Source organism: Procambarus clarkii, chromosome 11 (assembly GCF_040958095.1).
Source record: "Procambarus clarkii isolate CNS0578487 chromosome 11, FALCON_Pclarkii_2.0, whole genome shotgun sequence".
Lineage (NCBI taxonomy): Eukaryota > Metazoa > Arthropoda > Malacostraca > Decapoda > Cambaridae > Procambarus > Procambarus clarkii.
Window position 1 is genome coordinate 4,292,596 of NC_091160.1, and position 16,847 is coordinate 4,309,442.

The following is a 16,847-nucleotide window of genomic DNA, read 5'->3' on the forward strand; positions in this document are numbered from 1 at the left end:
ACTCCTTTCAAACATGTTAAAATCATTTAAAATCATTATGTCATCTTACATCCAGTTAGGGAGTAATCCACCGCAAGTCTATAATCTTATGGGCCATCAAATCATCAAGACCAGACAACAGGAAGTAATTATTCGAGAATAGGAAACTTATTGATAGTTAAACACTTGAATACAACCCATTAAGAACAATGCAAATGTAAAAAAATGCACAATTAAAGTGCATTCGCGATGGCAGTTCTTGGAAGACTGTCGGGCGAAGGTCGACAATGAAGTATGTGGCTAGGCACATACTTCAAGTCCCTCCATACTTCATACTTCATTCCAGTCCCTACTTTAAGTCGTAAAATATGCTCGCCATCTTTCTCTGTCAACATCCTTCACCTTAACGTAATTCTTGTTAAACCTTTAGTTTATCAGGTTTCTTACTAAGTATACCGAATAAAAAATATATATATACAAAAATATATATAATATATTTCATGTAATTAGTGCAGAAAAATAATATAAATTAATTAAGTCAATTTACCGAATCAATACAAGCAAGCTTTAATGTCGAAGAACCAACAGAGAATCTCAGAGTTTTGAGGTTTCATAAGTAATGACAAACACACATACTCTCATAAGTAATGACAAACATACACCCACTTTCATAAGTAATGAAAACATACACATACTTTCATAAGTAATGACAACATACAAATACTTTCATAAGTAATGACAAATAAAAGATAATCTTAAAGCTTTGTGGTTTCGTCAAAAGCCTCATTGGTGTAACAATGAGGGTCTTGACCACGTTGATCTCTGGGTTCAACGAGGACTCGCAGATCATGGTCTCCCAGTCGGACTGTGAAGCCAGCTTCAGAGACACTATTGTTGGAGTTCAAGTGGTTAGCTTCGTGGTTGTTGAGGGACACGACGGGCGAGAGGTGGGATGGGACTGGTCCTGCACGACTCCAGTATACAAGGTGTCCAGGGACTGGAGCTGGGTCCTGGGAATTAGTCAAACCAAATTCTTCTGGGGCAGACATGTTGGATGGAAGATCTGGAAAATAATGGATTATATGAATAGTGGAAAATGTTGATAACAAAACTGTATGAATTTCTATGATGCATTTCATTAATATCAAATAAATAAACATCACACACAAAACTTTAAAAGCAACTTAGTTGACAACTTACTTGAATTCCTCTTGTTCTCCTGAGTGTTTACGGATCCATCGTACTGGCTCTCCAGCCAAGCGTCAGCTGGGTAGGCTGGCTCCCCGTGCTTCAAGATGTCCATTCCTGGCGTATAGATATTGTTAGAGATATAGAACATATACAATGTATAATGAATGCGTTCATAACACTAAAAATATAACAATTATCAATTATATAATACAAAAGTGAAAACTTTATTATTATCTTCACTTGCCTGCAATTTCCATTTCTGGAGGCACCCTCAAGAGGCCGAGCAGCCTGAGGGAACCAAACATAACTAAACAGAGACCACCAGACCAGGCCACTATGGCCAGCGCCCCCACTATGTTCCAGGCGAGGACCTCCGCGCTGCCCCCGTACACAATGCCACCATCCTGGAAGAGGGCTACAGCAACCAGCCCCCACAACCCACCTCCCATGTGTACAGCCACAGCATCAAGTGGGTCGTCAACTGTGGAAGAAATATTTATTAACTTTACATCCACAACCTCAACAGTCCCAATATGCACGTACGCTTCCCAATAATATAAAATTTTATAAATATTATTATTTAAGTATATGCCATCTACAGAACATAACGTTAAAGTTAAAATATTTCAAACTCAAGTTAGATAAAACTGGCTACTTGTTGCCTTCTTGAGACAAAGTTAAGAAAACTGAGCGGTGAGAGAAGCAGTGACGTACCCTTCAACTTGGGCAGAAGGGTGTGGATGGCGAGGAACACTGATCCACCCACTGTACCAATGACACTGGCACTCCACGGCCGCACAACGTTGCACCCGGCACTGATTGACACCTGTCATGGAAACATGTCCTTAAGCATTGGATAAACAAACTCAGACATATTGCAAGTAACACCATTTTGATAAGAAATTTGTTATGTTATCATAATACTAAGTTAAGTTTAAATCAAACGTCTGTCAATGAAAATTTACAGCGAGCAGAGTCCATCATACTAGCACTAATGGACTCCCGGCCACACAGCGCAGAGCGGTACATACCATGCCAGCGAGAGAACAATTTAGAGCCATTAGGAAGGACCAGGTGGACTCCCTCCCACACAGCACAGAACGGTACACCAAGAGCACAGCGATGCCTCCTGAAGACGCCGAGATCACAGTGTTAAAGACAGCCTTAGCAATGGCTACAGCATCACCCTCGTGGCTGATGGACGCTTGGGACCCTCCGTTGAAGGCCAGGAACCCGAAGAGCAGGATGAAGCCTCCCAAAGCTGCCAGCTGGAAGTTCAAACACAACTTTACACCTCCACCTTGACGTGTAATATTTGTATTAAACATGATAATCCACAAATATTTATATCTTGCTTCATGACTTCAGATAATAATATATTACCACTGTTCTATGAACATACCGGCACAGAGTGTCCACGTATCTCCTTGCCCTTGGGTCCGAAGCGACCAATTCTGGGCCCAAGAATTACAGCCCCAACAAGAGCTGCCACGCCCCCTGTGAGGTGGACGACGCCAGGGCCACCGAAGTCCTGGTAGTGTTGAGTCTTGAGCCAGCCAACGTCTGACCAGGTCCAGTGTGACACCACCGGGTACACCACAGCTGTACAAACATAAATATTATCATAACTGAGCTGTTACAACACACAAACATGATTAAAACACGGCACACTACAGCTGTACCAACACTGCTGTATTTTATAATGTATCTATTAATTCCGTGGGAAATGTATTATTGTTTGCATTGCCTTTTAAATTTATTGAGAAACACATAAAGTTTAATTATAATGATCAGTGTTAGGCTATTATTGTCTAACAAATTGTCTTTCTCTCAAGATTGCTCTGTTAAAGTTCCTCTCAAATATTATCTAAATTATATAAATAAAGTCAGTGAGTAAAGTTATTTATTCATTGACCACAAAATAGTGTAAAGTATCCTGCTAAATTTAAAACATACTTTACAGAGAGAAAGAGGCTTCACACCCACCTGACAGCACGGTCGTGTAGATGAGATAAGCATTGAAGGCACACCGCTCAGCCATCGACCCCGAGATGATGGTGGAGGCTGTGGTGGCGATGACGAACTGGAAGAACCAGAAGGCCAGGTGCTCGTCCGACAGCCCGTACGACGCCCAGTACTCTGTACCAGAGAAGCTGTTCCCGCCTCCAAACGCCAGCGGGAACCCCACCAGCCAGTACGCTATGCCACCAATGACTGGGGAGAGTAACAGGGCAGATGGTTAGTACAGGGTGGGGACGATTGTGGAATTCATATCATTATTACTACGTGAGTCTTGGTGGGAGGAAGTCGGTTAATTAAATACAGAGAACAATTTAGTATATAACACCAGCAGATGAAAAAGCAAAAGCAGGAAATTACAGGAATGCAAGAGTCGGCAAAGTTATATACATTGAGAGCTTACTTTAGCTATGAGATAGGAATAAAAAAATCATGTGCTGGTTCACCAGACATAAGCCAGATACGATAACAAATAACGAAGGTGTTTGATAACTTACAGACATCGAGCATGTTCTTGAGAAGGATGTTGGTGGTGTTCTTGGACCTTACGGAGCCTGCCTCAAGGAATGCGAACCCGGTCTGCAAGACTGAAATATAAACAAATGTTAGTCAAAAGAACAAATTGCATTCCAAATACATTATTCTAAGCATAATAAAACAAAATCTAACACACAGATTATTGTACGTCTATATACAACTATATAAAATAAAACTATTTCATTATTATACAAAATGTGAAATAGGTGCCATATATATGTTTAAATACTTGAAAAAAGAGAGAAAACACAGATTTTGGTACTTACTGAATATGAGGATGCCGAACACAATGAGGAAGAGGGTGTCCAGGTCCTTCTGCAGAATGTCCAGTTCCCGGGACATTGGCGTCGGGTTCTCGCCAGACATTAGTAAACTTACATTGTGTCCGGCATCCATATTTGTTGCTGCCAGCGAGACTTCCAGATCTCTCAAATTGTAGCTTAAAAATTATTAGCAAAATAAATTTCCAGACAAAATTAACACGTCGTAAATTCCTGTGGATGTAATGTGGAGCAAGCCAAGCAGCTCCGAGGGTCTCGCCTTCCTGCTGCCGATGATTGATTGATGAAGATTAAGCCACCCAAGAGGTGGCACGGGCATGAATAGCCCGTAAGTGGTACAATTTTTTTTTTCCCAGTGTTCTGAGGTTGCATTTAACCATCAATCTGTTATCGTGGGGGAGGATACTGCTTCACAGTCTTTATGAGGGTGTCCAGCTGCTGGACACCATTTGTTGACCAGGAGAGTGGCTGTGTTGATGGCTTCAAGGTGGCCACTGCATGATTCAGGAACTCTTAAAGCTCTTCTAAGGTCACTGATTGCTTCACATTCCAGAAGATAGTGAAGTAATGGCTTTTCTGTGACAGTTTGGCAGAAGATGCACTCTCTCTGTCGGGGTTCACCAATCTCCCAGTTGCATCTGTAACCTAGACGTAGTCTATATAGCCTAACTGCTATTTCCCTGTGGATTCCTTTTGGGATATTTAACCTTTCTAATTTGGTTGCCTGAAAATACCATGTTGCAGATGGCGAACCTTCAGCTATTCTCTGGTGTAGGTAGGCTTTGTTGAGATGTGAGAGTTTTTTGGTGATGATGTTTTTTATGTTCTCTAGGCTGGGTTGAATTGTTTTATGTATCACTGGATGACGAGTTGCCAATTTAGCAATTTCATCAGCTTTTTCATTTAATGGGATTCCAATATGGGATGGGATCCAGTTTAAAGTTATGTTGAGGCCTTTGCCTTTAGCGACTGCTCCTTGATACAAAATGGTGGTAATTATTTCCACATTATCTTTCCACTGTTTTTGTCCTAGTATTTGAAGTGCAGCTTTTGAGTCTGTGTGTATGATTGCATTTTGAGTGTTTTGTGCAATCACATATGCGAATGCCTGTTGTATGGCGAACAGCTCAGTTTGGGTTGATGATACTAGTCCTCCCAGTCTCCAATATGCCTGAACGCTGGTCGTGCAAAGAGCAGCGCCAGCACTCTCATTTTCTGTGTCCACCGATCCGTCTGTGAAAATGTGGGTGGCTCCTGCTACTGCTATGCTATACATTTGCTCTTCTATTATGCGCCTTAGGATTGTCGGATCATAGGCAGCCTTTTTCATTGGGAGACTTTCTATTACTATTTTGAAAGTAGGCTCTTCCCACGGCGCGGAAGGAGTGTAATTTGGGTGTGGATGATCACCCTCTCTATCAAGAATCATGTTTTTTAAATGTAGTCTGTTTAGGACTTTTCCTGCTCTTGCAACCCAAGAGTTTCCATTGTTTTGGCCTAGTCCAACCACCAAAGCCTGCCGTACTGGGATTGGATCAGAAGAAATAATTATCTTACTGATAATTGTAGCTGTCCTTTGTGATATTCTTTCTTGTAGAGAGGGCAAACCCGTCTCTAGTCTAAGAGTTTCAAGCCTGGTCCACATGGGGGCTCCCAGTGCAGCTCTCATAGCATTGTTTTGGGCAACTTCAAGCTTTTTCCACTGTTGGTGTGATAGATTTGTGAGTGCAGGTGCGGCATAATCGATCACTGATCTGACTGCCTGTACATAGTATGTGCGAAGGACTTGCAGATTGGCTCCTCCAGAAAGGGAGGTTAGCGACCTGAGGATTGCCGTCCGGGCCGCAGTTCGCTCTCTCAAGTATGTGACCTCAGCATTAAAATTCATGTGTGTGTCCAGGATGATTCCTAGATACTGATAGGTGTCGACCCATTCTATTGGTTGACCCTGTACTGTGAGTTGGATGTTGAGCTTCGCTATTTTTATGGGCATGGCCTTTGACTTTGAGGGGTTGAGTTTGATCCCAATCTGTTTTGCCTCTTTACTGATGCAGTCTAAGCATCTGGGTGCAAGGCGCGCCGCATCCCTTCCTTTTATGATGATGACAAAGTCGTCCGCGTAGTTTAGCAGCCTGCAGTGATGTGGGAGTTTCAACCTCATTATTCTTTCCATTAAACAGTTGAAGAGAAGAGGGCTAAGAATACCTCCTTGCGGTGTACCATTTTCATGTCTTTTGTACTCAGAGACTGTGCCATGAAGTTTTACTCTTGCTTCTCTGTTTATGAGACAGTTTTTGGTCCAGGAGAGCAGGTTTCCTCTGATCTCTTTGTCAATGAGGCAGCAGAGAATAGCTGGGGCGCTAGCCAGTTCAAAGGCTTTTTCGAGGTCCAGGAATATCAGCATTCCTGGTCTGTCATTCAAGTGGGCTAACAGAGTTGTAATACATTCCACTGTGCCAACCCCTCTTCTATAGGCATACATATCATGGTGCAGTTTAGGCATTTTCCACTCCAGTCTGTTGAGTGCCATTCTGTCAGCCGTCTTGGCTGCACAGCTTTGGAGAGAGATGGGCCTGGGATTAGCTGGATCTTTGGGTTTTGGGATCGGCACTATGTCTGCTCTATTCCAAGCAGAAGGTCTAGTTTCAGAAGTCCAGGCTAAATTAATTAACCTTAGGTATGCAGCGTCTCCCTCTGGGCCGAGGTTTTTAATCATTTTATAGGTTATTTTGTCGGCTCCAGGGGATGTATCCTTGGAGTTTTTCTTAGCCCGATTGAGCTCATCCAGTGTGAAGGGGGCATTAGTGTCAGAGACTTCTTCACATGCTGTAAGGATTCTGTGCCACCTTTCTTCCTCTAGTCCGGTCTGTACTGCTAATACATCTGGTGGAAGTTGATTGCTGGCTGCTCTCTCTGCAAACCTGGTTGCCAGTACTTCGGCTTCCTGTTGAGGATCTTTGGGGTGTGGAGCTTTAGGTGTTTTATTCCCTTTGGCCCGGTGAATTTGCTGCCACATCTCCCCGAAAGAGGTGTGTTCATTCAGATGTGAACACCATTCCAGCCACTTTTGTTCTTTTATTTGTCTGGTCTCTCGATGTACATGTTCCTTGACCTCACAAAGTAAGATCCTGTTGCGGTCACTTGGCTGCTTTTTGTATAGCTTTCTTGTTCTATTGAGTCTATGGTTGAGTTCTTTGACAAGTTCGCAATAGTACCAATGATCTTTATGGTGTCCGGTGGACTGTTTTTTCAGTGGGATTGAGTGGTTGGCTGCACTTTGAATCGCTTTGACAAATTCTTGTTCTGCCTGATTAATGTCTTCGGGAAGATCATAGTTTCTTTGCCACTCTGAAATGAGGTTTTGAAATCGGTCCCAGTTTGCTAAAGCAAAGTTCCAGGCTTCAGATGGAGGCGGTGGTGGGGTGGGTAGGTCTAACTGAAGATCAATTTGGACCCCATAGTGGTCGCTTGTGAGTGTGGGCTCAACTGACCATGTTGCTGCATCTCTTAGGGAGGCTGAAACGAAGGTTAGGTCTAATCTGCCTCCTTGGATGTGGGTAGGTTCATTCTTGTTTAGGATTTGTATTTCTGGAAGCTGGTGCAGTAGATGTGTAATGTGTATGCCAGCTTCATTTGTTTTGTTCGAGCCCAGTGCCAATCGATGATGGGCATTAAAATCTCCACAAATGATTGTGTTTGTTGTTGTCGCGTGTCCAGATAACACAGAGAGATCCATTTCGGCTTGTGGAGACCTGTACACATTGAACACTTCAAGTTTATCGTGTCTTAGCTCAATGGTGACTCCCATTACCTCTGTCCCTGCTCCACAATTGGGTGGGCTGGTTATGGATTTGGAGATCAGGTCACATTTTACATAGATTGCACATCCCCTGGATTGCCCATTGATCCATGGAAGGAAGAAGCCTCGATAGCCTGAGATTTTAGGTTCTAATCCGGCTCGAAGCAAGCTCTCCTGTAGTATCAGGATGTCTATGCCTTTGGTTGCTGCTATGCATTGCAAGTGTTGCAATTTAGTGCGCATTCCATTGCAGGATCTTTTGAATTCTAGGTTCTTGGAATGTGCTGATAATTCCGTGGTATCCATGGAGTCTGATGAACACGCCATGGAAGTTGCAATTGGGGTATAGGTTCTTAGTGGTCCTGAAATTGCCTCATCAATGTCGCTTTCCGACGACCTGGACTCTATCTGCTTTTTATGGGGGTGACTCTTGCCCTGCTGTCTTGACGGTGTGGATATTACATCTTCGAATTTTTTGAGTTTGTGCTCAATTGTCTTCCGAGTCTCTGTGGTTTGCTTGATTCCATGTGAAGACAGCAGACTTTCGATTAACTCAGTGACCAAAGTTTTGAGCATTGGCCAGAGAGCGTTCAGTTCAGTGGGAGCACTATTTAATGTTGTGCAGGTTGAGGGCCTAGTGGCTTTTAGACCCTTCTCGGTGGTAACTTTGGCACTGGAATTGCTACTCCTATTGGCCCCAGTGTGCTTGCTGGATGAAATGGGAGGCCGACTGCTTTGAACATGAGTCTTGTGTCCTCCATCTTTCTTTTTGTCCTGTACTGTCTTCACACCCTTCACCATGGCCGATGGTGAAGGGCCGTGTGCCCCCTCTTCCTGAATGGGTAGACCCCACGCAGTTTTAGTGGGCATGGGAGCTGGTATTCGTTTTGGTGGGGGTCTCGGCTCCGCTGTTGGCGCGGTGGGGTTCGTTTGAAGCCTTTTGAGCCTTTCAGGGCATTTCAAGTTCCAGGCATGATGTGCCTTGGAACAATTTGGGCATTTTGCCTGAACAGGGTGGTTTGCCTTGAATTTATCAATACATGTTTTTGTATCATGGGGCTGGCTGCAGACTCCGCACCTCACTGGGCGTTGGCAGCCATCTTTGTGATGCCCAAATCTCTGACATCTAAAGCATCTTAGGGGTTCTGGGGTGTAAGGCCTGTGTTGGAACACCCCCCAGATTCCAAGGTCATTCCTGCTGCCAGGGCCTGCAACCTAATATCTAATTTCAGCGACCCTCTGGAGTATATATAGGTGAGCAACCAAGTTGCCGATTGGTACTTTTTGCAGATACGTCACTCTTCCGGGTAATTTGGGATATCGATATTTATGGCAGGTGGCTGCAAGTAATGAATCCCCCAATGGTGAACATTCCAGTTGTAAAGTATGTGAACAAGAGTTGGGACATACTCTCCAACACTAATTTGTGATTGCCCTGTTATCAGTGATTTCAGACCAAATGGTATGAGGTACTCTGATATTTGTAATTATTTCATATACTAAGAAGTGTATGAAGTTGAAGATATTCTTGTGCTGTACCCAGATTTTGCTAGTGGAGGCTAATAGATACCTTACTTTTCATGCTCTCTCCTGATTCCATGTATGACTAGCTGTCCTGTGAGGTGGGGATGTTGGATGAGGGTGTAGCTGGTTTTTTATCTACACTGTGTGGTAGATCAAAAGGGGCTTCTACAGAATAGGGTAGAAGCACATTGTTGTGTATACCTAAGCTTGTTAAAAAGACATTATTTGAGAGGAATTTGATAGAAACTGGTAAAAATAAATATAATATAATATTTCCATGATCAGTGCTTAGCTCTTATAAAAATCATAACGTTAATATTTAGTCAAAGTTAATTTATTTTTGTACTGAGGTAGGTATTTTCTCCCCTGATTCCGTGTATGATTAACCATCCTGTGAGATGGGAATATTAGATGAACTTATAGCTAGTTTTTAATCTACAATGTATAATCTTTCATATATAATAGGGTAACAGCACATTGCTGTGTATACCTAAGCTTGTTAATAAAAAAGGGTAATTTGGCAAGATGTTTAACAAAAAAGTTTGTTTCCCGACCCGCCGAGGAATAGTTCGACGCTTGATCCATGTTCCATATTTTAATATCCTAAATATTTAGATACTTTGCATATTTTCTATAATTTTCTCGTTCATATTTAAACAATTAAACTTCCGACATCTATCTTCCTACTTATGACCTTTATTAAGGAATTAGTCACAAGGAGATGGTTTATTGACAATTATTTTAAATCCTACTGAAGTCATAGCTATGATACAAGAGTCGCGCTCAGTGATAGTCAACCTCGTAAATCTGTTGATGTGAAATACTGAGGGTGTGCAAAATACACCTTCATAGTATAATAAGTATATATTAGGTATTTTTCGAATTATCTTCTTATCATGCTAGTTTTGTGTTGCATATGTTCTGTCAATACGCATCTCTTCACCCTAATTCGAAGCTAGAAGATATTTCTGTGGTTGTACATCTGCTCACTGCAGCCGCAACTGTAATAAATGTTATAGGAAAGTGAAGGAAAGACCTAATACATATGTAAGCGTTATAATACTAAATTCTCGGATGAAAGAATTCATCATAGAATTCATCCGAATGTACCTTCCTTCATGAAGGTGGTAAACTGTGGACCACTGTGTCGCACAGTCCACCAGACTGTGCGACACAGTGGTTGCCAGGATCAGGTTGAGTTACCATTACCTGTGGCAGGTGGCTGCAGGTGACAGATCTCCCAATCCTGAGCACTCCAGGTGCAAACTCAGTGAGCTGGAACTGCGGCATGATCTCCCACATTACATCACCGAATGCCCAGTTATTAGACCTTTCAGACCAGTTGGCATGAAGTACCTGGAGCTTTGCAATTACTATATTCACTCTCGTGTTCTTGAAGATATCCTCACAGTGTACCCAAAATTTGCCAGTTCAGGCTACTAAACATATGGCCCTGTATGACTAACCATCCTGCGAGATGGGGACCTTTAGTATCACTGCTGCCTTATTCACTCTTGTGTTGATGATGATATCCTCATAACGAACCCAGAGTCCGCCAGTGCAGACTATTTATCACATGCTTCTGTACGACTATCCATCCTGTGTGATGGGGATTTTTTGCATCACGTAGCTAGCTTTTGGTCATACTGTACTCCCCTTCATATAGTCTAGGGTAGCTGCACAAATGCAGATGTACCTAATATATTAATACTGACTGACATAGGCAGAACATTGTTTACATTACCTTCATAAAGAAAATAGGCTAAATCCGAAATTTTGGTATTAAAGCACTTACACATGTATTGGGTTTTTCTTTCACCTAAATTCAACTACTAAGGCATTGTACTAAGTTTCTCCAAATTTTATATTACTATTAAATTAAACTTCTAAATCTAAATCTAGATAATACAGTATATGTTTATAATGATCAAGTCTTATGTTATCACCATACTCTCTCTTATTTAAACAATGTTCAGAAATGTTGTTTAAACTAACTCAAGTATAAACATATAACAATTTACGAATAAATTTGTTGACTCCATTAAAAACATGTTTAACCTGAAACAGAATATCGTGTGCAATTATGACTGGAGTTGTACTGAAGGAGTTTCACTGGAACTCTCTGTTTCAATATTATATTTAACAGGGCTTGTCTTAGGACTCCTCCTTGAGGTATGGTGAGTTTACACAGCTTAGCATGAGGAAAAATAAAGGAAACTGTAGAAGGCATATTAGGCTATACGGGGGTACCTCTTATTTATATACATCCAAACTCATTCATTTTTTAAACAATCTACATTGATTTCCTGCACTATATTCTAATCATCAGTAAACTGGTAAATGTTGCTATTCAATTTAGTGTCTAAGTCATTCATTCAAGTTCAAGTAAGTTTATTGAGAAAACGAAAATCTCAAAAAGGATAGAGTAGCTTAGGCTATTTCTACCCTAGTCTACATAAGGTCCCTCAAGGGCTCACAAACCCATACAGTACACAATTATTAATCATACTCTATATTTCCAATGGTAATCACATGGCATACTGTGAGATCTCTTATTGATTATGCTGCCCATATGTCTTGATATCTGTACTGTTTTGCAGACTAAACAAGTTGGAGAAGGTTCAAAATGAAATCATGCGAATAATCCCAAGAAGATTCTCGTGGCCCAAGAACTACTATTACTGAGATAATAATGATATAATTGAACTTACAGAGTACTGAGGATAGAATTTCAGAGACAAATGAAGCTTCGTAAATCATTCATATCTATACAGCAAGAGTATGGGGTGAAGGGGGGTGATAGGGATGGCATAGTGTGAGATGGGAGGGAGGTTTGAATGAGCATTTGAATGGGGACAGGGAGGGTTCAGGGTAAGGGGGGTTTCTATGGGGTCGAAGATGGGGGTATTGTCCTCTCCTCTGGGGTTGCTGGGGTGCTGGTTGGGAGTTCCCGACTCTCGTATGGGGCTGTTGAGTTGTGGGGCAGGAATCCTTGGTTCACTCCGCTCACGCTGCACGTTCTCCTTACTTCTGCTGCCTTTACTCTCCCTTCCCTCATCATGTCCCTCTGGAGGAATATTTTCCTGTAACTTCTCACATGGTACAGGTGGCTCATTTTGTTAGTATCCATCAATGGTCCATGTTCGTGTTCTACCTTTGCTAAATAGTCTCTCCTTGTTTGTCCTTTCTATTCTGAGTATTTTTATGCGGGGATTGTCTCTCCTGTTTCTTCTCTCTTTGAGTAGCGTGCAGCTGAACACCCGTAGTCTCTCCTCGACGCTCATACCTCTCAGTTCAGGGACCAGTGAGTTGGCTTGCCTCTAAATATTCTCGAACTTCGTTATATGTTTAATGAGATAAGGACTCGATATTGTTGCCTCATATTCCAGCAATAGTTTTACATACGCGAAATTCAAGATCTGAACGTCTCATAGTTCAGATTCTATATGGCAGTTCTTATATAACCTATTTATTAGGTTTTGGTGACAGGTTGGGGGTCATGTCAACTCGACAGTGAAAGTGATTTCACTGTCAGATTTCAATACGGAGTAATTGTAATCTTACTTTGTAATTGAACACGTAATTTGTTATGGGGGGGCAGTGGTTGTACTGAGAAGGGCCAATAGCTAGAGTCAAGATGTATCTAGAATAGTGGGATAGATAGGCCCGCCCCAAGGAAAAAGGTTCCTAGTAATGATTCTATGTTTTAAATTACAGGTCTATAGACTATTAGCAAATCATCTACACCACTTCAACAGGATGAATGGATACTTCTCAAAATCTAGCTTATTTATTAAACCCTCTAATAACCCCTTATATACATTAATACAATAAATCCCTTTACCACTCTTCCTTACGTTAATCACCTTGGACCACATAGACAGGATGCAAGGTTTACAATTGCAACTTGGGTAAAGACTACTTGGAGAAGGACAATACTAAAGGCTCTAAGTAGCCTGGTAAAACTTGATCACACATGGTTTCACTAAAATAACCTAGAGTAATCTTAGGGATATAAACACTAGCTTAGGCTACACAAGAACTAATTACACACTTTGCCAGAGCCCGGTAACACAGTATAAGGTAATTATCTTGTAGAACTGAGAATCAAGATAAGGTAAGGGGAGAGAGAGAAGGAAGAGGAGTACAGAGACTACGAGAGAGAGAGTGTGAACACCACAACAGCCAGAACCAGTTAGGAGGAGAGCAGCCTCCTCCGCTCTCTTAAATATGTTGCCGGGAAGGGTGCCTAGCTGATCGTACAGCTATAAACATTACAAATTTTCACCGACATTCATTACTAGTTACTTTAACAGTTCTAAGAATAGCTGACAACTAGTTCAATATTATATTTAATAATCAACAAGCTCAGAGTCTAAATGCTCTGTGAGAACAAGATTCATCTTACGTCTGGCAAGGTAGACGGAACCGAGGTATGAGAAGCTCTGCGTATAAACGTTATTGTTAATAATCTATCCTTCTCACAAGACTATTTGGAACTCAATTTGACCTCTAGTCTCCAACTAAGAACCCAGGGTCGTAACATAATTGTAGAGGTCTTGAGTAATATGTGGTCTGTGGTGACAGGTCCTTCAGGGCCAGATGGAAGAGGTTTGAAGTAATATTAGTGTTGTGGACGGGTCCTCCAGGGCCAGATAGTAGAGGTCTGGAGTAATATTAGTGCTGTGGACGGGTCCTTCAGGGCCAGATAGTAGAGGTCTGGAGTAATATTAGTGCTGTGGACGGGTCCTTCAGGGCCAGATGGTAGAGGTCTGGAGTAATATTAGTGCTGTGGACGGGTCCTTCAGGGCCAGATGGTAGAGGTCTGGAGTAATATTAGTGCTGTGGACGGGTCCTTCAGGGCCAGATGGTAGAGGTCTGGAGTAATATTAGAGCTGTGGACGGGTCCTTCAGGGCCAGATGGTAGAGGTCTGGAGTAATATTAGTGGTGTGGACAGGTCCTTCAGGGCCAGATGGTAAAGGTCTGGATAAATAATAGTTCGAGCTACTTTACATCTGAAGACAAAACGGTATGGTCCAGACGCTCGTAGAGACATCCAGAGATTCGGGGGTCATCCAGACAGTCGGGGGTCATCCAGACAGTCGGGGGGTCATCCAGACAGTCGGGGGTCATCCAGACAGTCGGGGGGTCATCCAGACAGTAGGGGGGTCATCCAGACAGTCGGGGGCCATCCAGACAGTCGGGGGTCATCCAGACAGTCGGGGGTCATCCAGACAGTCTTGAGTCATCCAAACAGTTGGGGGTCGTCCAGACAGTCGGGGGTCATCCAGACAGTCGGGGGGTCATCCAGACAGTCGGGAGTCATCCAGACAGTCAGGGGTCGTCCAGACGGTCGGGGGTCATCCAGACAGTCGTAGGGTCGTCCAGACGGTCGTGGGGACATGCAGACAGTCGGGGGTCATCCAAACAGTCGGGGGTCATCCAGAAAGTCGGGGGTCATCCATACAGTCGTAGGGTCATCCAGAGAGTCGGGGGGTCGTCCAGACAGTCGGGGGGTCATCCAGACAGTCGGGGGTCGTCCAGACAGTCGGGGGTCATCCAGACAGTCGGGGGGTCATCCAGACAGTCGGGAGTTATCCAGACAGTCGGGGGTCGTCCAGACAGTCGGGGGTCATCCAGACAGTCATATAGTCGTCCAGACGGTCGTGGGGACATGCAGACAGTCGGGGGTCATCCAGACAGACGTGGGTCATCCAGACAGTCATATGGTCGTCCAGACGGTCGTGGGGACATGCAGACAATCGGGGGTCATCCAGACAGTCGGGGGTCATCCAGACAGTCAAATGGTCGTCCAGACAGTCGTGGGTCATCCAGACAGTCGGGAGTCATCCAGACAGTCGGGGTTCGTCCAGACAGTCAGGGTTCGTCCAGACAGTCGTAGGGTCGTCCAGACGGTCGTGGGGACATCCAGACAGTCGTGGGTCATCCAGACAGTCGGGAGTCATACAGACAGTCGGGGGTCATCCAGACAGTCGGGAGTCATCCAGACAGTCGGGGTTCGTCCAGACAGTCAGGGTTCGTCCAGACAGTCGTAGGGTCGTCCAGACGGTCGTGGGGACATCCAGACAGTCGTGGGACATCCAGACAGTCGGGATTCATACAGACAGTCGGGGGTCATCCAGACAGTCGGGGGTCGTCAAGATAGTCAGGGATCGTCCAGACAGACGGAGGGTCATCCAGACAGTTGGGGTCATCCAGACAGTCGGGGGTCATCCAGACAGTCGGGGGGTCATCCAGACAGTCGGGAGTCATTCAGACAGTCGGGGGTCGTCCAGACAGTCGGGGGTCATCCAGAGTCATATGGTCGTCCAGACGGTCGTGGGGACATCCAGAAAGTCGGGGGTCATCCAGACAGTCGTGGGTCATCCAGACAGTCGTAGGGTCGTCCAGACGGTCGTGGGGACATCCAGACTGTCGTGGGTCATCCAGACAGTCGGGAGTCATCCAGATAGTCGGGGGACATCCAGACAGTCGGGAGTCATCCAGACAGTCGGGGGTCGTCCAGACAGTCGTAGGGTCGTCCAGACGGTCGTGGGGACATCCAGACAGTCGTGGGTCATCCAGACAGTCGGGACTCATCCAGACAGTCGGGGGTCGTCCAGACAGTCGGGGGTCATCCAGACAGTCGGGGGTCGTCAAGATAGTCAGGGGATCATCCAGACAGTCGGGGGGTCATCCAGACAGTCGGGAGTCATCCAGACAGTCGGGGGTCGTCCAGACAGTCGGGGTCATCCAGACAATAGTAGGGTCGTCCGGACGGTCGTGGAAACATGCAGACAATCGGGGGTGATCCAGGAGATCGGGGGTCGTCCAGACAGTCGGGGTTCGTCCAGACAGTCAGGGTTCGTCCAGACAGTCGTAGGGTCGTCCAGACGGTCGTGGGGACATCCAGACAGTCGTGGGTCATCCAGACAGTCGGGAGTCATACAGACAGTCGGGGGTCATCCAGACAGTCGGGAGTCATCCAGACAGTCGGGGTTCGTCCAGACAGTCAGGGTTCGTCCAGACAGTCGTAGGGTCGTCCAGACGGTCGTGGGGACATCCAGACAGTCGTGGGACATCCAGACAGTCGGGATTCATACAGACAGTCGGGGGTCATCCAGACAGTCGGGGGGTCGTCAAGATAGTCAGGGGTCGTCCAGACAGACGGAGGGTCATCCAGACAGTCGGGGTCATCCAGACAGTCGGGGGTCATCCAGACAGTCGGGGGTAATCCAGACAGTCGGGGGGTCATCCAGACAGTCGGGAGTCATTCAGACAGTCGGGGGTCGTCCAGACAGTCGGGGTCATCCAGACAATAGTAGGGTCGTCCGGACGGTCGTGGAAACATGCAGACAATCGGGGGTGATCCAGGAGATCGGGGGTCGTCCAGACAGTCGGGGTTCGTCCAGACAGTCAGGGTTCGTCCAGACAGTCGTAGGGTCGTCCAGACGGTCGTGGGGACATCCAGACAGTCGTGGGTCATCCAGACAGTCGGGAGTCATACAGACAGTCG

The 16,847-nt window shown here is 44.7% G+C and overlaps 1 protein-coding gene across 1 annotated transcript; it reads right to left on the reverse strand.

Annotated features, from left to right (window-relative positions):
* Positions 1 to 734: 734 nt before the first annotated feature.
* LOC123753557 (putative ammonium transporter 1) lies at positions 735 to 15,796 on the reverse strand. The gene is made up of 10 exons (XM_069322866.1): positions 15,630 to 15,796; positions 3,993 to 4,165; positions 3,687 to 3,776; positions 3,157 to 3,384; positions 2,573 to 2,772; positions 2,202 to 2,438; positions 1,885 to 1,996; positions 1,415 to 1,651; positions 1,180 to 1,284; positions 735 to 1,042 (listed from the first exon to the last, which is right to left on the reverse strand). The coding sequence occupies exons 1-10, from the start codon at positions 15,794 to 15,796 to the stop codon at positions 735 to 737; spliced, it is 1,857 nt and encodes a 618-aa protein (XP_069178967.1).
* Between the last annotated feature and the right edge of the window lie 1,051 nt (positions 15,797 to 16,847).

Bases quoted from the DNA above. Each gene is read 5' to 3' on its own strand.
- LOC123753557 (XM_069322866.1), bottom strand. From the start codon at position 15,796: ATGACTCCCGACTGTCTGGATGACCCACGACAGTCTGGATGTCCCCAC. The intron at 3,777-3,992 runs GTAAGTACCAAA...TTTATATTTCAG, and splicing joins GTTCGGCATCCTCATATTCA to TCTTGCAGACCGGGTTCGCA. The intron at 1,997-2,201 runs GTATGTACCGCT...TTTCCATGACAG, and splicing joins ATTGTTCTCTCGCTGGCATG to GTGTCAATCAGTGCCGGGTG.